Here is a 21,513-nt window from a genome sequence, read left to right as displayed (position 1 = left end):
GACTACCAACACTACTCTGATTGCCAACACTAAAAGTACACACATTTGGCGGAATATGAAATATTATGTTTATTACTTACAGCCCACATTTCGCTTAAAATTAATAAAAGCACGTATAAAACCTTCACTTGCACTATCTTCCTATTTATCAGACACTTTGGATTCCCGACTCAGGGCACGTAGAACCGCATTTGGGGCAGCAGAAACTTGCATCCGTTAAAACATTGGCATTAAGACAATAATAGCAATAGATATGACCACAGCCCATGTGGTGGGGCAATGTGGGTCGCTCCCCGCAAAAGGTGCAGGTGGTGCTCAGGGTCATCTGCGGCGCCAAGAAAGCCGGCCCATCTCTATCCTCCACCCGCCGTCCGGAAATCGCCTGACCAAATGTCCATGACTTTACCAATCTTTGTAGCTTACGGAAATTGATGATGGGCAACACCAGTCCGAGGATTTCCTATAATATAAGTGGTTACATAAAAGATACTACACGATCTAACCATCACTTACCATAAATCCTCCCCAAAGCAGCTCCCTCGTTAGGTACTTGTAGCCAATGTCCCTCCGTTGGTTGTTCCTCAGACTAATGTAGTCCAATCCCAGTAGATAGTCCACAAGCGTGGGTTTTCGGCCTGTCTTCAGGAACCGAAAGTAATTAAGGATGTTCAGTACCAAGGCACTGTTCTCCGCCCACGTAATCGCCTCGCTAAACCACTCCACGCGCCTGGTTAAACGCCGCTCCTCCCAGCTCTTCACGTAGCCCGGCAAGACGGTCAGGGCGAAATGGAGCACCAGCCGGGAAACGGTCAGCTTCTCGGCATCATACGCCAGAACCAGAAGCTGTTGGCCAAAAGTGGAGCACCGCTTGCCGACGGAACCAAACCAAATGGCGGATTGAATAAGCAAGTCCAGCTCCGGTTGGATTTTGATGAACAAAACGGGCTGTGAAATATTTACACTATTAATAGGCCAATTATGGCGGTATTTATCAACTCACTGAGATAGCTTGCAAGTTCTCCAGCAGATTATCGCGTATCAGGCGGGCAATGTCCTTATTCAAATAGATGGCATCTATCTAAAAGGTAAACATGTATCATTTTCCTACTTTTAATTCATTAATATGTGTATGATTAGCTCACCTGATTTACACGTGGTACATATTTGTTTTTCTCCATTATTTTGTTTATTTTCTTACCTTTAGCTAGCTGACCATTGATATATTTCTTATTTACATGTACTATGCCCTTTCTTATCAACTATTAGAGATGGCAATTAGTTCACCAGCTATTATCGGTCTTTTTAAACAGTGCTGGTAAAGGTAATCGAAAAACCCCGCCAAATTTAAACTATTAATCTTAACAATGATGGTTGTTTTTTTATTTATTGGTAATTGAAATCAGCTTATATATCAATTACTTCGACATTTTGACGAAACTCCTGGTCTTTTCACCATTTAGGAAGCATTTTCATCCAACATTTCAAATAAGGCTTATGTAATTTCAATGAAAACAAACCCAAAAAAATAATGAATTGAAGAACTCGTTTGAAAGCCGGAAAATATATCTAACGTTGTCTGGTAATTTGTGGAAATCTTGCCCATTGCCGTTTACGTCTGGAATCGTATAAACCAGTTGGTCAGTTGAGACATTTGGCCATTTGTTTGAGGAGTACAAGTTCAATGATTGGCCCCCGTCTACAAAAAATTATGGCCAGTGGTCGGGTGAGTTTTGATTTTATAAAAAGTACATAATTCACACTTTATTACACAATTTTCAATTCGTTCGTTCGATCTCTGTAACAAGTTTTACGAGAAGACATAAGTATACATTAAAGTTTACAGATTATAGATTAAAGATTAAGGTAAACAGTCGAGTAGTGATTGGTAAATTCGTCTGAGCAGGTAGTGACTAAGGATCAGTTGAAAGCGGAAGATACACATAGAAGTTATTCGCTATCACAGAATAAAATACAATATACAAAATGTTAATGAAATGGCCATGGACAGTATGTGATCCTAGGCCTGGGTGTGTGCTGATGTCCTAATTACGAGATATGAAGCTGATTCCATGGTCGAGCGATGTGGATATGCTTGTCCCTCCTACTAGTCCTCATAATCCTCCTCCCCACTTCCGGCTGATGAGCAATTTGGCTAACTCTAATGCGCAGTGTGTCCTGGCTTAGTAATGGTGCTCGTGCAGCTCCTCATGATGATGCACTGGAGCGGTCTTGTGGACCACGGCGTTGAATCCATTGTGCTTGTCGGCGGTGTAGTCCACGGTGCGGATGGAACCATCGGGCTCCACCAGGGAGTACTGTCCCTTGACGGTGTCGCCATCGCGGGTCTCGTGCTGGGACTTGACATCTCCGGTGTGGAAGTCATTCACGCCGTACTTGAAGGCGTACTTGGGAGGAGCCTGTGAAGAAATAATATCAAATTGTCAAAGAGTTGTCATACATATATCCCTTTCACCAATTCGTTTTGATTAAAAACAAGTTGGTTTGATCATAGCTCAAAAGAAACTTTAAAACGATCGGTAATACGCTATACTCACATAGTAGTCCACATGTTCATCATGTCCGTGGGATTCGTGAGTCTCGTAGTGGGGCTCGGCGTGTTCGAGGTGACCATGCTCCTCGCCCAGTGAGATGCGTTCGATCTGATGGTGGCCATACTCGTGGACGGGCTCCGGTTCGTGGTGGGCCAGGTGCTCGTACCCATGGCTCTCCTCGTAGTACTGGTGCTCCAGCGGATAAGCAAGGCTCAGGCACAGAGCCGAGGCGAAGATCAGATACTGCAAGATCAGATAGGTGGGTGCATAATTAGCAACTAATTGTTTCCGTTGGCGGAGTGTGGACTTGCAACTGCTGTAATTAGCGGTGGCCACATGTAGTGGGTGAGTGAGTTTGGAGGACTTGCTGGCCACAGACAGTTGCTAGCCATGTTATGGTTGTTTTGTAAGCAAATTTTGGACGTTTTTCTCTTGCTGGTCTTAATGAATTCGTAATCAAGTGTTTGCTGTGGTCGACTGACGCTTTTGTTTGGATTTAGTGGTTACTTTGTGGTTTACTGGCTGCCTCTAAATATGTTGGTAAACTCAGGGGGAGTTTTATTTAACTAACGCGGATATTTAAGTTTTTTTCTGAATCCTAAAAAGATTAGCTTTAATAGGGGCTTTTGTTTGAACTGTGGTTTTTTTTAGTTGTGGTTGCCTTTAAATTTGTTTTTCAATTACCACAAAATAGCAAATGGTAAAATTGTTTTACACAAATTTAGCAAGAATGATTTTTGGAACTGAAGTTTTGTGTTCCTGACGAATATTTTTTACTAGGAGCTCTACTTTTTGAGCTCCTAGTAAATGATCCTTTACATTTATAATTTTCCCTTAGGATAGTAAATAGTAAGGTTCCTATTTTCGCTTTTAAAAATAAAAATTTTTGTCATTCTAAATCATTAAATATTTAAATTAATATCACATTTTCAAAATGAATATCCTTTTAATGACTGCTGCCAATTTGGAACACATTTTCCACTTCACCACCAATTCACTTAGGTTTTTAAATATCACTTGATCCTCAGATCGTTCTGCAGTATCCTTGAGGATTTATTTCTTGTACAGTTTGTTGTTCACAATCGTTATCCTTTATCCTTGGCTCCTGCTGCTCACCTTGAAAGCCATTTTAGTTTGAGTTTAAGCTCGCGATTTGTTTGGAGATCACTGGATGACTGCACGCAACGACTTTTCACCACTGAATAATGTGGTTGCAACGAAATTGCGCCGCTTTTATATGGTTAGGAAGAAAGTGAATCGGCTGGCAGCGGTGGCTCGGTGGTTCGGTAGTTCGCTGGATGGGATTCGTGGATCGGTGGTTCAAGCGGTGGTGGTTGGAGCAGCGACTTCGGTGTCTTTGGTGAGCGGAGCGTCTCTTCAAGCAAATGTAAAACAGTTCACTTGTGGTTGTTGTTTGCCATTGTTTGGGGTTCGATGTTTGCAGCCCCAATGCACTTTGAATAAAAAATCGCCTATTTTTTGGAAAAATATCAAAAAATCTACGAATATTTAAAATAGTTTTGAAACAAGAAGAAATGTACAAAAAGTGCTGTCAATTTATTACAAATATATTTCATTCTTTTGACCACAATTAAAGACATAACAAAATAAAAATCTGGTAATAGTTTCATAGTTAAAACAATTACTACAGTTGTATAAATTATTAAAATGTTGTATTTAATTTTTAGGCATCACATTCAACATTTTCGATGAGTGCTTGTCGTCCAGGACTCTTCGTGTGTCATTAGTGACGCATGCGATGGCGTTGATAAGTCGTCATCGATGTGGCTGATCGGCAGTTGCAACATTGCAACATCCCTCCCCTCCCCCTCCTCCCAAGTTTGTTAATATTTTGGTATTTTCGCTTTGGCCAACTTGGCAGCCTATTTGCATTGCAGGTCTGCATTGTTGCCGTGCAAGTGGGCTCATTAAACGCAGTTTGACCCAAATTTCGAGCTGATGATTTTCGTGGCTGCTGCTGGGCAACATTTTCGGGGCAACCTTCTATTGCGGCTAGCCTCCGGTTAATCGTTCACTTTTAATGCGCTGATTTTCGTAAATTCGTAACTGGTAAATAGCAATTTGAATTGGGTCTGCAGGCTGGCCCAATATCAGGCTATTTTGTAATATTTAATTGTTTCACATAAAACAGAAGTTTTATTCACAGCTCTTTTGTGTGTGGGTTCCACATACTTCGGCTGCCACGTACTTCACTTCAAAGTTAAGTGCCACAATTGCGTTAAAGAAAATTAACTAATGCTAGCCGTCTTTTTTTTTGGGTCTTTCGTCAATTTGCAATTGGTTGGCGCTAATTAGGCAGCGAAGCGTGGAATTTTGTGACTTTGGTGTTCTCACCTCGAAGGTTGAGACAATCGTTTTGTCAAATGCATTTAAGTGACACAATGGTGTTTTGTTTTTCAACCGCATTTCAATTCAATTTGCTGTCATTAAATTATAAAAGGTTACCCAAAATCGATACCATCATATACGCTTTATTTGCAATTTCTCCTTTGCAGTTCTCCTTAAAAAAACCAGCCAATGAAATCCTCATTATTTTCCCACAACTTTAAGGAAATTCCTCAACACGCTTTTGTTTACTTAACTCCATACCCTCAAATTCCTGCCCATCATGCACTCGTTCAACTCATTTCCATCTCTGTAATCTAGTTCATCGGCAAGTTGTTTGCCAATAACTCGAGAAATTACTTGGATTTGTATGTGGATTTCGTGCAGCTTTGCAGCAACCACTTTGCATGGCTCTTTTTGGCAGATCAGCCATGGGACCAATCCAATCTGGTCAAAACGAAACGAGTGACATCGGGTTGATGTACTCTTAAACACAAGCACAATTTTAATTGCTATATTATGGTCGACAACGTTTGACAACATTGCGAGACATGACAAAACCAAAAAAACTTCAGGGGGATAAAAACAAACATATTTTCACGATGATTACCAATCCAATCCCAGTAAATCCCGAAGCAGCACAAGAAATATGGCAAATAAAATAAATGCTTAATTATGGCCCACGATTTGGGGTCTACGTCTGCTGCTAGTTTATATGTTTAGCTGGAGAGCGTTGGCGTTGCGGGCAGGTGGAAAAAATAACGCAAGTCAACATGCCACACTCGACAAACGGCTGCAGTCGCCTTTGCGACTTTTGCGGCATTCCCGATGCACATACAGTCACGTACCGCAGTGTATCTGCCGCAGCATTTGGCAATTCGACGAAGCGCCGCAAATTGAACGCATTGCTGATACAATTTTGAGCTCCAATTTGGTGGATTTACCAAAGAGAGTCCATTGAATATGACAGAAAGGTATACATTACATAGGATGGTTTATCCAAAAGGATTGTTAGGCACTTCCTACTTCTCCTATAGTAACTCATTAAACTATCAGGCTAATATACATTTCTGAAGTTGCATAACATGTAATAAGTATATTATTATTAATAGAGCATTGCTTATGTAAAAAGTCGTAAGGGTATACGCTGTTGGCTACTCAGCTACTGACCATTTCACCCATTTTTGTCTTGTGATATGCAACATTTTTCGGCTGATTTCGCTGCCACTTATCGGCTCAAAAACTTTAATTTTTTTTCGCTGTCGCTGTAATTGCACACCAAATTTTCATTTTGCTGGCCAGCAGGTGTTAATTTTTGGGTTAGCTATAGTTTAGATTCACTTCGCTTTTTTTCTATTTTGCTTTTGGCCTGGACTGACTTACTTTTACCCAGAGCACTTGGCTACTCAATCAATTCCCACTCACTCACAAAAGTGAAAAGTCAAGACGCGTTGTTGCTGCTTTTGTTGGTTATGCGCATGCGCGCATGTAACAGCTGCAGGTAAGCAGACCAAGCAATTACCTAGTAACTCATATTTACCGTAAGACATTTAGTACATGCATTAACTTGGCCAAAAGCAGTTGAAGTGCTCCTGCTGCCGCGGCCACAGCCACAGCCAAAGCCACAGCTTTAGCTATTTCTGGTGTACATTTGCGACATCGACGAAAAAAAAAAATAAAACAAAGCAATTGGACAAAAAGTTTGTTACACTGCAAAAAGAGGAAATAATTTTTTTGTTAATTCACTTATAAAAAAGACTTATCTTAAGAATTAAACGTACATACTACTAGTGCTTTACTTGCTCTAAATTTTTTGTTTCAAACAATAATAAAAATGGATATTTATTTAAATAGTTTACTTTATTGAAATTAGGTTTAAATAAATTATAAAGCATTTTGTTTAAACAATCCCGTGTGCGTTTCTTCTTTTCCCAAGCCAACTACGATTGGTATGAATAGTTTTGCTCAGTGTAGCTTAAGCGATCGCTTGCAAACATACAACAACAATGGCTGGCAATCAGCATCAGCAGCCAACTTTGACTTTTGTCTCATTGTTTCATATTTATTAGAGTCCCGGCTGAAACCTTACAACTCAACAGGCCAGCGACGCGTGCATCTTTCCAAAATTGTTGTGGGAATTGGCTTTGGCTTCAGTTTTTGGCCACTGCTGCCACCGTCGATGTTGCTCTTTTAATGGTTATCCTTTTATGCGGCCCGGACTTACGCAACCCAAACGGCAGCTGCTGTAATTGAAAATTACATTCGAGGAGCCCAGTGGTGCCAGGGCATCCCAACGCATTCAATTACCAGCAATTTATATTCGCTCATTTGAAGGCAATGCGCACAAAACACGAATTTACTGGGAGCTAGTTGGCTCGGTCTCGTGGAGAAATGTGCGTGGTCAAAAGGAAAATGGGAGAGAAATACACGGCTAATTGCCAGCGCACATTGAACTTTAAAGTGCAAAAGCAAACGAATGTAATGACAGCAAGCCGTCGCCGTTTTTCTCTGTTCGATCGTTTTCGGCCAGCACACAGTGCGTATGAGCAATAAAAGTGAAGTTGAGGCAGTAAGTCTTCACCTGTGCCGATGACACCATGCTGAGATGTTATTAGGTGAAAAATTAATGGGTTAATAAATGGTAATTATAAGAAATATGCAAGAAATTATTACTGTTGGTGTGGAATGCAGTCTTATCCTTTATAAAGTATAATAAGTGATATAAATCGGTTTTATATTTCAAATCCGTTAACGGATGATATAAATTTCACCTTTGATTGGTTAAAAATATGTAAGTTATGAAATTATTAATTGAAATCTCTTAATTAATTGATATATTAGCTTGTCAGTAAGCCTTGTTATCCTCAGAACGCCCGACTAATCCCAGTCAGCTTCGATTTGGCATTCTTCATTACTCAATCGCATCCACGCGACGGCGCCGTCAGCTTCGATTATGCATTCCGTGATATAACTGATATAACTGGCGAGTTGAGGCATAATCTGAAAAGCCTTTCAACGGTAACAAATAATATTCACTTGAATTCGGTGCGGTAACAGCAATTGCACCCGCCCCATCGCGTTCCTCCCCTCGACTTCTGGCGCGGGTATTAAGCCGCGGCTGCTGCCGTTGACATAATAAATAGCTGAAGAAATTAATTAAATGCAAATTGCCAAATCACATAATCATATCAGATGGCAGCTGGGACAGTCGAGAGCGACACTCATTTTCGTTTTCATTTTCATTTTTCCAGACTTTTTTCCAAGCCATCCAAGATACTCTCGTGTGTGTATGGAGCAAGACGCGGAAAAGTCGGCGAGCGACTGAGCAATTTTCCAATTGATTTTCTTGCAGCTCTAATGGTATCATTGACTAATCAAAATATTTACGCTTTGCATTCACAGGCCCGCTTTAATTGTTAAATATTTTAAATTCGCCACCAAGTGCCGCTGCCATTTTCACACATCGAGTGTGGCGGTGTTGAGGAAATCTGGTGGCGTGGTTTTCCCATGACGACTTCCTTGGACTTTCGGTTTCTGCCACCGGCAAGAGCGTCTCATTAATTAGGCGCCAATTGAATGTGTCTCTTGCTCCCTCTCTCTTTCTCTCCACTTCCTGCAGTGAAAAGCGCTGAGTTTCCCAGGGGGAAAGAGTGGGCGGGGTGGGGGGAGTGGCAGTGGCTCGGCAAAGTAGGTTAAATACTTTTACCTTATTCCGTAGCCGGCTAATTGCTGTCATTTTTGGCGCTGCTTTGTTTTTCCTGCTGCCGAGTGGCGCGGAGATGCAACAAATTAACAACTTTTCAAGCTCGCCCGAACCGGATATTATGAAATTTACCAGTTTCGAGTGCCATATCGAGATTATAAAATGGCTAAATTTATGCAACCGCTTCGGGGGCCGGACGGCAGGACCACGAAACCGGCTGCAGATCCCCTAATCAAGTTGTCAGCCTGCACGTACATATTTCCATTCCGCGCTCAAATATATTGCGTTTTATTAGTTTATTTATGAGCTAGCCACTGCAGGGACAACGCCCGCGAACTCAATGTTAAGTTGAAGTGCAACTGAAGTGCAGCAGAAGTGCCACTTGTGCGGGGCCCACTGTGCGGCTACGTAATGCCAGCGCATTACATTACGTATACGTCACGCCCTAGCCAAGAAACGAGGGAGAAAATCATAAACACTTTCACAGAGCCACTCAATGGGGTGGTAGTAATGGTGGTGCAAGCCATTTGCCTCAGCAATTAGTTAATGACCGAATATGTATGCCGAAAAGAAAGAAACCAATGAAACCCAATGAATTGGAATGGTTTGAAAGTTACAGCCGTTTAATTACCATACAATAAAGCAGCCGAGTGCATATGCAAGTTTACTCAGTTGTTATAATTAAATATGCGAAATCCGATCAATGACTTGTGGAATAATAACTTATATAATCTCTAAGAACAGAGTTTGCATACACATTTCAAACTATCCGCGGCCTTTCCCTTACCGAATGGGATTTTATTTCTTAGCCATTTCAGTCAAGCATAAAAGTGAATGTGCCAAGATACAAATTCGTGGGCAATAAAAGCACACAGTAAATAAAAATCAAGCCTGTGCAAATGTAAAGTACTAAAACTAACAAATACCGTGTAAAGTGTTTTTGTGGTGTGCTTTTGGCAACGAAATTTCGCAATCTACGAAGAGTGTGCGTGCCACAAATTAAAGCTGCCGCAATAATGGAATAATAAATCAGCATAAATATGCATTGGATGAAAAAGAAAGCGCAAACGATAACAGAAATCAAAATGCAATTCGCATTTCCTTCCGTTTTTTTCGAGTTTTGCGCGCATGGAAACGCATTTGGAAATTTGGAGCAATTAAATGGCAAAACATTTACACTTGACTGCAACGTGATCCGAACCGATGTCTTCCTGAATGGGGGGAATATCCACCTGGAGAGCGGACCAAACCCAATCCGACCCGTTGTGGGCGAAGCGAATTAACCCACAGAGGCAATAAAAAATGCAACTTCAAAGGCGGCAAGCGCTTTAGATTGGGATCAAGACGCCGGCAATGTGGCTGCTCCACTTTGGCACCCGGAACATATTTTCCAAAAAATGCCACAGACACTCGGCACCTCTTATAGCCGCCACAATTATGCTGTTTAATGCATGGAATTCTTTTGTGGCTCTCATTTTGCCTTTATGGCCCAATTGTGATCACTTTTTTATGGCCAAGGTATCGGCAAAAGACGTGGTGAATGAAAAGTGAAAGAAGCTTACCTAATAACTAGCTCAGGGAATGCTCTTGTCTTAACTAATATTGCTCATGTGCACAAAGAAAAACGAACTAACAGATTTTACAGCACGACATATTTTTAACAGTTAAATAAAAATGGATATCATGTACTAGAAACTAATCATTATAATATCCAATAAATATAATATCCACAAGATTATATATGTATTTATTTTAAGAGATTTATATTTAACTAAAATTTTTCTGTGTAATTTGGGTAACAACCCCTCTTTAATATTTCTTGTAAAAAACTCCTAAGCATTCAGTTTGGCCTGGTGAAACATTTTCAAACATTTACTCTGGCCTGGCCTCACTTAGATTGGGTAAATTGGCCAGGAATTCACGGCGATTTGCCTCAATGGTTCGCCGTTGCCAATTTGCATCGCTTGCACTGCTATTGACCAGTGGCCTGGGCGGCTGTAAGCTGGCCTCCGGCTCCTCGACTTGTGGAGCCTTCTCGGCATTGTTGGTTTTGGCCCTGTGGTATTTTGAACTTTCAGTTTGCTTGGGTGCTGCAGTGCTGGTGGCCTTGGTGGTTTCTTGATCCGCGGGCAGTTGGAAGGGCACTATAGGAAACTGCTGGGGAATTAGGTTCTGAACCGGGCGACCCTTAGCTGGGTCCTTGCCCTGGATCACATCGAGCACCGCCGGCTTTAGCACATCCTTGGTCACGTCGATGTGGTTTAGGTCGAGACCATGCTGTTCCTTCAGCTGCTGGGCCACATGATCCGCCACATGGGAGACGCTCACGTTGAGATGGCTCTTGGGATCCCAGGTGACATTCGAAGGAGCATCCGATTTGCTTCTCTCCACAAGGATATCCGGTCTTTCGGTGGGCCAAACTGATTTTATTTTCTCATCGCCTCCTTTAAAAATCTGAATCTGGGCCGAGTAACCTCCATCCTCAGACGCCATGTATTTGGTGACCTCAATGCGTCCATCTGGCCTTGCATATCCATAGCTTCCTTGGATGCTGCCATTCACAAATCGCTTCTCTTCTCGAAACTGAGAGTTCTGCGTCTGTGGATCATCAATCTCATACCCGAAGGAATATGTGTTGGGTCCTATAAATAAAATTCAGAATAACATATAATGTTCAAGGATTCCTTAATGTTGCCTACCGTAAGGCTCGTGCACGAAGTAGTTCTTTACTTTGGCTTTTTCTTTCCCAGGTTTCACTTCAGTCTGATTGTATACTTCGACTTTTGCTGGCAATGGATTGGAGTACGCGGCGTATACTTTTGTGCTTAATACAAAAACCTGCAGATTAAATCAAATAATCAGTATATATTAAGGCGTAAAGCTTGTCTAGCCAAGCGAAGAAATAAATTAATAACATAATTATTTTTCTGGATCATATTTAACGAATCTTAATGTATTTTATATTCTGAGCTTTGAATGATCCGCAAGGATTGTCAAAAAGCTTAGGTGCCAAATTAATTGAGTGTGATGCCAAAAATAATTAGACGCGTGTTTTCACCAAATTAACCAAAATCAAACAAAAACGAATAATATATATTAATATATGCACACAATCAGTTATTTTATTTGTTATTTCTGCTATATTCAAATGAAAATCAAAAATTAAGATATAAGAATTACATTTGTATCGACTAAATATATTATGTTTCAAAAAATATATATTTTTTTTCGAATCTTCACTTTATATATGCTTTTACAATGAACAATTCTATTTATGTGTATTACACTGTTGTCAATTTTAAGGTACACATTCGGAACTAACAATTTTAGAATACAGTAAAAACGTTTTTATTGACTTTCACTGCCAGAACATTTGTATATCTGAGTACTTTTATATGTTTCTATACACTACTACTAAACATTCCTGAGCACGGAACTGATGTCTTTACGATTGCCAATATTAAGCACTTACAAAGAACCAAATCAATTTTGATGAATGGGCCATGCTGAATATTAATGCTCCTCGCCTGTAGATCGATCTATCACATTTATTTCGGTGCTATTATTATAATTATTTTATTTTTGACCGGTGAGTTGCGCGTACTTTCGATGGCAATACCAGACTGAAGAACCGAGAAGCTAAAACGAAATGGAGAGGCCCTCCATGTGGGTGCGAATCCCCATTTGGAATACTTCACCGGAATGCTAAGTAATTTTCTTATTTTTGCTCTGCTAATTATTATAATAATTATTTCCCAACCATGCTAATCTTCACAGCCTTCGCTGTAGCTTCGAAACCCAACCAAAGAAACGAGATAATCATTATTTTTTCAATATGATTTTTTATTAATTTTTTTTTAGTTTTTTCTTTCTATTTCCATAATAACGTTTTCGCATTTCGTTTGCTGTTTGCTGCTGTTGTTCTTGCTGTGTTTTTGCATACAAATGTTTATGGGGAATATATAGTACATAAATGTAAGACTCAAATGAACTTTTGAGACGTGAGAGACATGTGAGAGTTTGTTTGTCGTTCGTTTATCCTCCTAATTGAGTACAATGTTTATTTTTTTGTTGCTTTTTTCGTATGTTTTTCTTTGTTTGTTTATAATTAAGCTGCATAATTCTTTATAAATACACAATAAATGTGAAAAATACTAAATGCAAAAAATGAAACTAGATACAAAGGTGTCAGACTGAGAGTGAGTGAGTGAGAGATAAAAAGAGAGAGGAAGAGATAGGGAGTCGTTGAGTGAGTGAGACGGGTGAGAGTGGAAGAAAGAGACGGAATGCGGTCACGAGGATAACAGCGGGGATTTCTAGAGTACTAGCTACTAATGCACAATGACCGGCCCATTGCCGCAATCGTTTGCCTTCCAAGAACCTGTTCTGCTAGAGATCCTATCAAACTGTCAGCAATCCCGCAATGGCACACAATTTAGCACGCCCACCGTGGCTCTCAATGGGGCGTGGCAGTTAAAGGATGCTGGCCACAGTTTGACAGTCATCGCAAAGGCTTCTAAAGAAAATGATGATGTAGAAAAGGAAGATGTATAGCATAGAAGAGAGATAGTCATAAATATATTACAAAAGTTTAGCTTGGGAAACTGAAAGAACTAAGCGTATAAATAAAGTTCTGTGTACAGAGTGAGGAGAAGTCCTAAAAGAAGCCTTTGCCGTCCTTGAAGTGCAAATTGTTGTTGGGACATTGTGTGCAAAAGTTTGCCAGCGAAATCGGTTCTGGTTAATCGTACGTACATATATACAAACAAATAACATATATCGGGTGGAAAACTTCAAACACTCCAATTCCGGTTCCGGTCATCCCTTGCGCGTTCCTCATCCGCGATCAAGTCATTCCGAATGCCAAGTCGTTATGAATTTCGGTTTGTTTTCTGTTCGGTTTATATCCTTCGTCCTTGTGCCATGTCAGGATCAGCCGGGTGCCGGGACACGCCCCCTAAGGCGGTCCGTGTCTACTAAACTCTACGCTACGCTTACTTACAAAAGATTTAATTTTCGTTGTTTGTTTGTTTTTTTTTGTGGTTTTTTGTTTGTTTTTCTGTTTGTTGTTGTTCCTATGAAGACTCTGGTGTGAATGGATGAGAGCGAGAGGGAGAGCACCTTGGTGACTAAGTCAGGCTCCCGCTTCTTAGTAATGATGCAGCAGGCCATGGGGATGGGCCAGCACGGGGGCGGCATGCAGCACGGGTGCGTGGGCGATGATCTTGGTGGGGGCGGTCTTGTGGACGACGGCATTGAAGCCATTGTGATCGTCGGCGGTGTAGTCAACGGTGCGCACCGAACCGTCGGGCTCAACCAGGGAGTACTGGCCTGTAAATGGGTTGGATGCAATGGACATACAATTTTAAAAGGGTCAGTACAGTAAAGAAATTTGTGAAGTCTAGGCTATAGCTATAAATACGCAATGAACCAATGTTACATAGGAACCAAAGTTGATATAATTGTTATATAGCAAACTATTACTATTTTTTATAAATGGTGAGCTGTCTCAATAAACAACATGTTTAACTAAGAATGTCGAGTTATAAAAAGTTTTACATAATTAACATATTAACTTCAACTCGCTAGAATTTACATATCATATGAAGATCATATGAAATAACGTACCAACGTATCTTAATATTTGTCTCGTAAAATCAAGTTCGTTGCCTAAGTCTTTCGTTTGTCAGCAGAAAAATGAAGTTTAAAGTTCCCGCTTGCCAATGTCCTTTGTGTTCAGTGCGATTTTCTAAAGTTCGTTGCCTAAATCATTTTACTCAAGTTCGTTGCCTAAGTCTTTCGTTTTAAAGAGGATTTTGGTGTATTTAAACTTTCAGGATGAATTATACCTATCAATTGTGGTACATAACCCATTGGTAACTCACCCTTCACCACATCACCGTCGCGCTCCTCGGCCTGCGACTTGATGTCGCCGGTGTGGGGATCCTTAATGCCGTAGTTGAAGGAGTACTTGGGATAGGCCACCGGCTCGGCGTGGACGGCATGGACGGCGTGCGTCAGGACTGGCGCATGATGCACCAGCGCGGGGGCGTAGTGGCCCAGCTCGATGGGAATGGCCTGAGCGGCGGCGAACAGCAGAGCGATGGCAACAAAGTACTAAAGAGTATGGAGAAGTGAGCATCAGGATCGTGGGATCACTTGGGTTGTGGGCTATGGTCGATTGGGGGCGGGGGCAGGGGGTTGGAGCACACACCTTCATTTTAATTATCGAGCACGAACGGCAAACGGACACACGACGCGAACACGTAGCTAAAAACAAGGACGAAGGACGACTGGGCGCTGAATCCTGTAGAGGAGGCTGTAAGGAGTGAGCTCGAGTGAGTGAGGACCGTTAAGAGCACGAAATCGTTAGCTGAACTGATGTCTGCAACGATGACCAAAAGTATTTATATACGCGTGGTTCGCCGACGACTGCAACCCGATCAACGACGACTGGAACGAACGACCGATGGCGGTGCAGCTGTGCCATCGGTGGGTAGCGGTGGGTGGTGTTGGTGGTGCTTGTGGTGCTGGTGGTGCCGGGGGGAGCTAGATGCCAGTTGCCAGCGGAGTAGTGCTGCAGTACCATACCATACCACGCATGTGCCACAACAATGATCCCCGAGTTCCCCCGCTCAAAAATCTGTAGCTAGGTGCGGCATTTGTTTCTCGGCCTGAGAAGGCGTTCGGTGACTTAGTTTTCTTAGTTTCGCTGACTGTTTGTCTGCCCCTCGCTGATGACGGCGCTGCAATTGAAAGCGACACTTTTGCATTGGCTCTAATGATCTAAGCTCTTTATTTATTGATTTGCCGACATACGATAACTACGATCGTTTTGGGGTCCGCACAACTTGGCCGAAAAAATATTATTACCATATCTGTGGCAATCAAACGGGGCGTCGTTATAATTACCACGCCAACGCCAAACCAACAGCAAACCAATACCAAGCCAACTTGCGTAGCTTTCGGGCCACGCAATTTGTTGCCTGACATTTTTGCGACCGATTTCAGTTTGTTATTTCCACGATCGGGAGAACTGTGTGCGGAATTTCGGTGTTGGCAAATAGTTTGACATGGCTAAGCAAATCAAACGCGGCTCAATCAATAATTTTCAGAGGCATGAGACAAATGTTTGTCGCCACGATTGCGAGAAATAATAAATATTATATGGCTTTTTTTGCGAAGTGATTGTAGCGGAATGTTTATAAATATTAAAATGCGCTGGATATATTTTTTTATGATCTAAACTGCCTTTCTATAAACCGGAATTTGTGACCAACATTTCAGCAAAGATAATAATTAAAATATATTTATTTAGATGATTGTGTAATCTCGTTTTATAATAGCATTGGCTGTTAAAATAAATTCTGGGAAAAAAAGATCCTTAACCAATCTTGGCAATTACCATTATATTTAACACTAAACTAACTAAACATTATATCTGCAACTCCACCTCCACATTTTACGCTTGCTCAACTGAAAACAGTTTTTTTGACACTTTTTCGGGCAACACCCACAACAAACAGCTAACCGCTTTGGCATGACATATCAGAAAATTATGATTGTATCTTATAAAACACACACAAGTGGCCATTAAATGGAGACAAACAGCCGAGGGCTGGGGAGGCCAAGGAGGAGACTGCCTGACGGCTGAGCAAACGATGGGAAAAAGGCCCAATGTTCGTTGTTTGCTAGGTGCAAAAAGCATTGGCCAGAAAACACAAAAAGCACAACAAAAAATGGAGACAAACCAACAGATACTCAGATCGCACTATAAGAGATCACTTTGGAATGGGCCTGGCCATTAGCATGGAAAGCCAAGACAAAGACACAGAATCGACTTACATAAAACGGCTTTAAAGGCGACACATTTACACGGCAGGCCGAAAATCGCTCGAAACAATTGCCAACCACCGGTGGACCACAATACCAAAAAAAAAAAATTAAAAAAGAGTTCGGGCCAAACAAGTTGGCCACGTCACGATCGCACTTTGACAGACCCAAGGAGTCGCAGGGGCTCGGTTTGGATGTTAGATGGTTAGTTGGTTAGTTGGTCACTGGACAAGACAGTTGGAAAATCGCAATGACTACGACATGCTTTGTCTTTGTCTGGATCGGCTGCGGCTGGATCGATAGATAGATGGATAGTTGCGCAATGGTACCGCCAAGAGACAACATTGCTTGATCGATCGAATTGTTTTGCATGCGTTAATTGCACTTGTCCACGCATATCCCCCTATCCCTCCCCCTCCCATCTAATCCCTCCTCCACCCAACGAAATCGATATCTGCACAAGCCCAACTCGAGATTTATTACACTTACGGCTCCATCTGTCGATAACTAGAACAAACATTTAATCTTGATTTATGCTCGCCTATCTGGCAGTTTGTTTGCCTATGTTTGGACAATGGCTTGATGTGGGCGGTTGGCAGTTGGGGCGGGGCAGTGGAGGCTAATGGATCCATTGAACATTTAAACGCACTTTGCATGGCATTTCGGAATCGGAGCTGGGTATTTTCGGCTATGTGAGACAATAAAAATGGATTGAAAAGGCCCATAAAAATCAGAAAATCAATAACAGATTAAATTTGAGCTTACTGCTTGGGAGAAGTATATTATTAACATGTAATTGACTTTTTTATTACTTTATAATAACCATTGGAAATATTTCCATACTAATCATCGAAAAGTCGACCCACTTAATGCAATAGCTTTTTCTAAATTGTACCCTTTGGCTCAAATGACTTGACAGTTATAGATTTGTGGCTTGATTTATGCAGTAGGCAAAGCGATATTTCGTTTCTTTCGTGATTGCGACTTGAAGGTCTCTCGGCTATGCATTACTCTAAACTGGACAATAGCTCTCGGGGTTATTTCAATTAGAAAGTGAGTGCAGTGAATGTGATCCAGCGCGTTGCACAATGCTGCGTATGCATAACGTGCCATATCCGGTGGTCACTTCCACAAAGATTGCATCCGCTGGATGTTACGCAATCCCAGCACTTCCGTTACCCTTTTGGAGGAGATCCAATGACACCTCGGCATCGTATGACTGTGGCTAATTAAAACATTTCCAAATGCGAGGATTCTTGCACGTCTGAGACCGACGCATGCTAGCCATGTTTAGAGGTTTTCGCTTTTTCATTCTACGCCGCCGAAGGGGCAGGGAGATATCAGGTAAATAGGGGGTTATTAGTGGACCAAAAGTTGGCTGTCAATTAGCCCGGTCCGGTTTAAGCCGTCAGCCCAATTTTGTCGCCGGCTCAATTGTGAGATTACCGACGCAAAGTTGGTCAGGCTGCCTGGCATTTCAGCATTATTACCGCATCGCATGGCTGGCACAACCAGCCAGACGTCGCTTTGATCCACTTTTTCCAGTCTGCTCTCTGCATTTCGCACATTTAATGCGATTTTGCGCATTTGCGCGTTTGAAATTAAGAGAGTGACGAAATGGTACCACCAGCCATCAGCCATCAGCCATCAGCCAGCGACCAAAGTGGATCACGCATACTGGAGGAAAATAGATTTTCCGAGCTTGCAACAAACTTGCCTGTCCAACGGCTCGCTTGATTGAGTCCATGCGAAAATGAAAATGAAAATCAAAATGAAAACGAGATTGAGATCGAAATTGAATCAAATTCGCTGTCCGGACTCCAATGGAGTGAGTCCAAGTCGAACGCACACGCTTCGCCAACCTGGCTGATATATATGTGTACATATCCCAACATGACGTTGATGTTGTGGTTGCATAAAGATCGCCTATTTGCCCCCTTTACCCCTTAACCCCGTTGAACCGGCCACTAAGGCTCGCCAGATATTTCAATTAGCGATTTTTTTAGATGTTCCGCTTGTTCAACAACAGGAGTTTCGGGATTTACTCAAAAAGTAAAGGAATATTTTTGTATTTTGTCAGTGGGCGCTTAGCCTCCCTCAAAACCACGCAATCAAGTTCTTTGATAATCCTGAAAACCATTTGTATATAAATCCTTGAGCGCCTAAAGATAAAACAAAATGGAAATGACTTTTCAAAGAAATTGTGAACATTGTTTATATGTTATATGTTTAATTTGATGTTTATCACATTAAATGAAATATAATTAGTAGGTATTTCTACAAGTCTAGTAGTCCTCGCTGCTGGACTCCTCCTGCTGACTGTGAGCATCTGCTTCGACATATCCTTCCTCGCTGCTGCCCTCGTACTCCTGGTGATCCCCACCCTCCTCGCCGCCCTCCCCCTCCTCGTCCTTTTCCCCCTCGCCGCCACCCTCATCGTAGTCCTCGTGCACTTGGTACTGGCCATTGCCCTGGTGCGGTGCTCGCTCCTCCTCCTCCTCCTCGTGCTCATCCGCGTCCCCTTCATGGGCCTCGGAGCTGTGGTGTCTCACCTGGTTGTGCACCAACCCACCACCCGCATCCCCGTCGGATCCATGGCCGTGCAGAGTCTTCACACCGTTCGTAATAACCTCAGCTTGAAATCCATTGGCATCGTCGGCCGTGTATTTAACCACACGCAAGGTGCCATCCGGATCGACTACGCTGCGTGGAGGCCGTTGGAAGAGAAATAAAATTAAATCAATGTGCGATTTAGTGCATGTGCAGAGGTGTGTAATTGGTGTTTAGTTGCATTTTTATTAATATTCCACATTAGCAAGTCAGTAAAGTGTTGCTGATGACATGAACATGGTGGGAATTAGGTATGTTGATAACCACTTTTTGCTATTAATGGAAAATGTATTAAACAAGTAAATTGTTTTGTAATTTACAAAATATTTGTTTTTGTTTTTAATTAAGTGATCATTATTGTCTGCTGATATGTGATCAAGTGTCACTCTTGTTTAAAAATCTTTTTATTATTGCAAAAATCTTATAAATGTATATGCAAAATCACTGTTATTTATGTTAAGAGTCTACTGGCATTTTATTGAGCACAGCACGAAATGATTTGATGATTAATTATACACAACCCGTTTTTAGAAGATCTCTTCAAATAGGCTATGTATACAGCTTTGCAACAATCTTTGAAATCAACTTGTTAAAATGCAATGCCAACAAACTGTGCCGGCTGCTTCTGATATTAAGTGGTTACAGAGTGTCCACGATGCCATATTGATTTCAGCTCAGTGTGACGCTAATGAATGCGTTGACAAGTTGTCCCCATCCCAAAGCGCCATCCCAAACCAACTCACCTGTACACTCCTCGCACCTCGTCCCCGTTCCGCGTCTCCTTGCGATTCTGCAGCAAGCGCGACTTGCCATCCTCGACGCCATAGGCGAAGCTGTACTCGGGACGGGCCACATAGTCGACGGTGCGTCCATCGTGGACGGTGACCAGGTGCTCCGGCCCCACCACCGGACCCTCGAATCTCGCATAGGAGTATCCAACCGCTGCGCATGCGTCCATCATTCCGAATCCAGCAATTAGCGCCACCAGTAGCAGCAAATCTTTCAGTCGCCGCGCCGCCTGGCAGACGCGTGCCTCTCTTCGCAACGCAATGCGGAAGCCCAAACGAGTTGGAGTCCCTGCTTGGGGTCCAAATCCAAATCCAAATCGAAATCCATCGACGTCTCCAGCTGAGCTGGTTATGCGTCGCTTCTTCATATCTCTCTATCAACTGCTGGTTACTTATGACTTATGATTGGAACCCTTCGATCCCCCGATTCTCGCATACTAAGCGTGAGATGTCGCACTTACCGCCTATTTATATAGCCATGGATTTTGGGGGGAAATTGCATTTCCGCGAAATTATGCGCTTCAATGGAAAGCAGCCGAGTGGAACTTCAGCTTTAGCAGGGATGTGGTCAACCGATGACGTTGGTCCACGCCACAAATTGCACCACTCCACAGGGTTTACACAATGCCCCCCGTCTGACGTCATCGATGCGCAGGGGCTCGCGAAAAGGGGGTCAAGTTGGAAGGCATTAAATATATACTTTATTTCTCGTAAATGCCACGATCCCTGATTGACCATCGCGTATCGCGGCGCAATTTGTTCGGCTGAAAATCGCTTTAAGTGCGTTCAGCTCGCCAGTTAGTTAGGCACACTGAGAGAAAGAAGGGGCTAATAAATAAACGTAAATTGTGAGATCTCTGCCATATAATATATGATTTATAAATACTAGGCATACTTGATTTAGGATTTGTGCATTCCAGCAAAATATTTTCTGTACTGCATATTCTTACACTTACAAGCTTTTAAGATGTTTATCGACAATATTTTCGTTCATTGCCTTCCACATGTTTTATGAGACATTAAAGTACGCAATTAAAAACCTGCAGATGCTAACTGATTATTTTTTCCCCTGTGCAAGTGCCCAAAAAAGTCGAACATGGCACTACCGCCGATGGCCAAGATAAGCCACCTCCACGGGCCACCGACAGGCGCAGCTGCAATCGTTGAAGCTTTGACCTTTTTCTGAGGGTCTGGCCAAAGGAGAAACATATATACAAAAAAAAAAGATGGAAAATCGAAAAACCAAAAATGAAAAACCAAAACTGGCGAAAAGCAACCAAAATATGGCTTTTATTTCGGCTGCTTCTAATTTATAAGCAACGCGCGCAGAGGCAGCCATTGTTGGCGATGCTTGAAAAATGCATATATCATTGGCCTTTGGTACTTGGCGGCAGTTTGTTGTGCGCACAGTAGTCGGTGGTTTTCCGGGGGATTCGGAGGCGACTCCACGAGGGTTTCGGGGGGGATTGGGACTGGGACTTAACTGGCCATCGTGGGAAAACTAGTTGGCTGCACCTGTGTGTGTGTGTATGAGTGTGTGGCTGCGCAGAAAGCGTCGCTTAATTACCCACATTACACAAATGCTGAGGCAACGAGAATCGCACATGGATCGCACATAGTATATGTATATAGTATAAGTCTTTTTTGGCTGCCATTAACGTAATTAAGACGCGGCTCGTTT

The 21,513-nt window shown here is 42.2% G+C and overlaps 5 protein-coding genes across 6 annotated transcripts; all 5 read right to left on the bottom strand.

Annotated features, from left to right (window-relative positions):
- Positions 1 to 44: 44 nt before the first annotated feature.
- On the bottom strand, positions 45 to 1,267 carry LOC122617421 (peroxisome biogenesis factor 2). Its single transcript, XM_043793272.1, has 4 exons — positions 1,143 to 1,267; positions 1,001 to 1,078; positions 514 to 945; positions 45 to 460 (listed from the first exon to the last, which is right to left on the bottom strand). Exons 1-4 carry the CDS (start codon positions 1,176 to 1,178, stop codon positions 149 to 151), a joined length of 858 nt encoding a protein of 285 aa, XP_043649207.1. The 5' UTR covers positions 1,179 to 1,267; the 3' UTR covers positions 45 to 148.
- A 607-nt stretch (positions 1,268 to 1,874) lies between these two features.
- Positions 1,875 to 3,747, bottom strand: LOC122615675 (adult-specific cuticular protein ACP-22). The gene is made up of 3 exons (XM_043790722.1): positions 3,669 to 3,747; positions 2,556 to 2,795; positions 1,875 to 2,417 (listed from the first exon to the last, which is right to left on the bottom strand). The coding sequence occupies exons 1-3, from the start codon at positions 3,678 to 3,680 to the stop codon at positions 2,181 to 2,183; spliced, it is 489 nt and encodes a 162-aa protein (XP_043646657.1). The 5' UTR covers positions 3,681 to 3,747; the 3' UTR covers positions 1,875 to 2,180.
- A 6,677-nt stretch (positions 3,748 to 10,424) lies between these two features.
- On the bottom strand, positions 10,425 to 12,188 carry LOC122615674. Its single transcript, XM_043790721.1, has 3 exons — positions 12,074 to 12,188; positions 11,301 to 11,439; positions 10,425 to 11,243 (listed from the first exon to the last, which is right to left on the bottom strand). The coding sequence occupies exons 1-3, from the start codon at positions 12,104 to 12,106 to the stop codon at positions 10,474 to 10,476; spliced, it is 942 nt and encodes a 313-aa protein (XP_043646656.1). The 5' UTR covers positions 12,107 to 12,188; the 3' UTR covers positions 10,425 to 10,473.
- Positions 12,189 to 13,750: 1,562 nt separating this feature from the next.
- LOC122616529 (cuticle protein 8) lies at positions 13,751 to 14,821 on the bottom strand. Its single transcript, XM_043792013.1, has 3 exons — positions 14,816 to 14,821; positions 14,487 to 14,718; positions 13,751 to 13,932 (listed from the first exon to the last, which is right to left on the bottom strand). The coding sequence occupies exons 1-3, from the start codon at positions 14,819 to 14,821 to the stop codon at positions 13,751 to 13,753; spliced, it is 420 nt and encodes a 139-aa protein (XP_043647948.1).
- Positions 14,822 to 18,719: 3,898 nt separating this feature from the next.
- LOC122617679 (protein Ycf2) lies at positions 18,720 to 20,677 on the bottom strand. 2 transcript variants are annotated; one of them, XM_043793625.1, is made up of 3 exons: positions 20,294 to 20,677; positions 19,788 to 20,213; positions 18,720 to 19,137 (listed from the first exon to the last, which is right to left on the bottom strand). In XM_043793625.1, exons 2-3 carry the CDS (start codon positions 20,198 to 20,200, stop codon positions 18,720 to 18,722), a joined length of 831 nt encoding a protein of 276 aa, XP_043649560.1. In that variant the 5' UTR covers positions 20,201 to 20,213; positions 20,294 to 20,677. The 2 variants fall into 2 exon arrangements, with proteins under 2 accessions (XP_043649560.1, XP_043649561.1); XM_043793626.1 differs by having other exon boundaries at positions 18,960 to 19,132.
- Between the last annotated feature and the right edge of the window lie 836 nt (positions 20,678 to 21,513).

Source organism: Drosophila teissieri, chromosome 3L (assembly GCF_016746235.2).
Source record: "Drosophila teissieri strain GT53w chromosome 3L, Prin_Dtei_1.1, whole genome shotgun sequence".
Taxonomy (NCBI): Eukaryota; Metazoa; Arthropoda; class Insecta; order Diptera; family Drosophilidae; genus Drosophila; species Drosophila teissieri.
This window is presented reverse-complemented; position numbering and strand designations above follow the sequence as displayed.

Coding starts and splice junctions, on each gene's coding strand:
- LOC122615675 (XM_043790722.1), bottom strand. Junction 2,418..2,555: donor ATGAACATGTGGACTACTAT/GTGAGTATAGCG, acceptor ATTTCTTCACAG/GCTCCTCCCAAGTACGCCTT.
- LOC122616529 (XM_043792013.1), bottom strand. Junction 13,933..14,486: donor CGACGGTGATGTGGTGAAGG/GTGAGTTACCAA, acceptor ACCCATTTACAG/GCCAGTACTCCCTGGTTGAG.
- LOC122617421 (XM_043793272.1), bottom strand. CDS start 1,178: ATGGAGAAAAACAAATATGTACCACGTGTAAATCAG. Junction 1,079..1,142: donor ATGTACCACGTGTAAATCAG/GTGAGCTAATCA, acceptor TTTACCTTTTAG/ATAGATGCCATCTATTTGAA. Junction 946..1,000: donor AGAACTTGCAAGCTATCTCA/GTGAGTTGATAA, acceptor AATATTTCACAG/CCCGTTTTGTTCATCAAAAT.
- LOC122615674 (XM_043790721.1), bottom strand. CDS start 12,106: ATGGCCCATTCATCAAAATTGATTTGGTTCTTT. Junction 11,440..12,073: donor CAAAATTGATTTGGTTCTTT/GTAAGTGCTTAA, acceptor TTTAATCTGCAG/GTTTTTGTATTAAGCACAAA. Junction 11,244..11,300: donor CTTCGTGCACGAGCCTTACG/GTAGGCAACATT, acceptor TTTTATTTATAG/GACCCAACACATATTCCTTC.
- LOC122617679 (XM_043793625.1), bottom strand. CDS start 20,200: ATGAAGAAGCGACGCATAACCAGCTCAGCTGGAGACGTCGATGGATTT. Junction 19,138..19,787: donor GAGGTGCGAGGAGTGTACAG/GTGAGTTGGTTT, acceptor GCCTCCACGCAG/CGTAGTCGATCCGGATGGCA.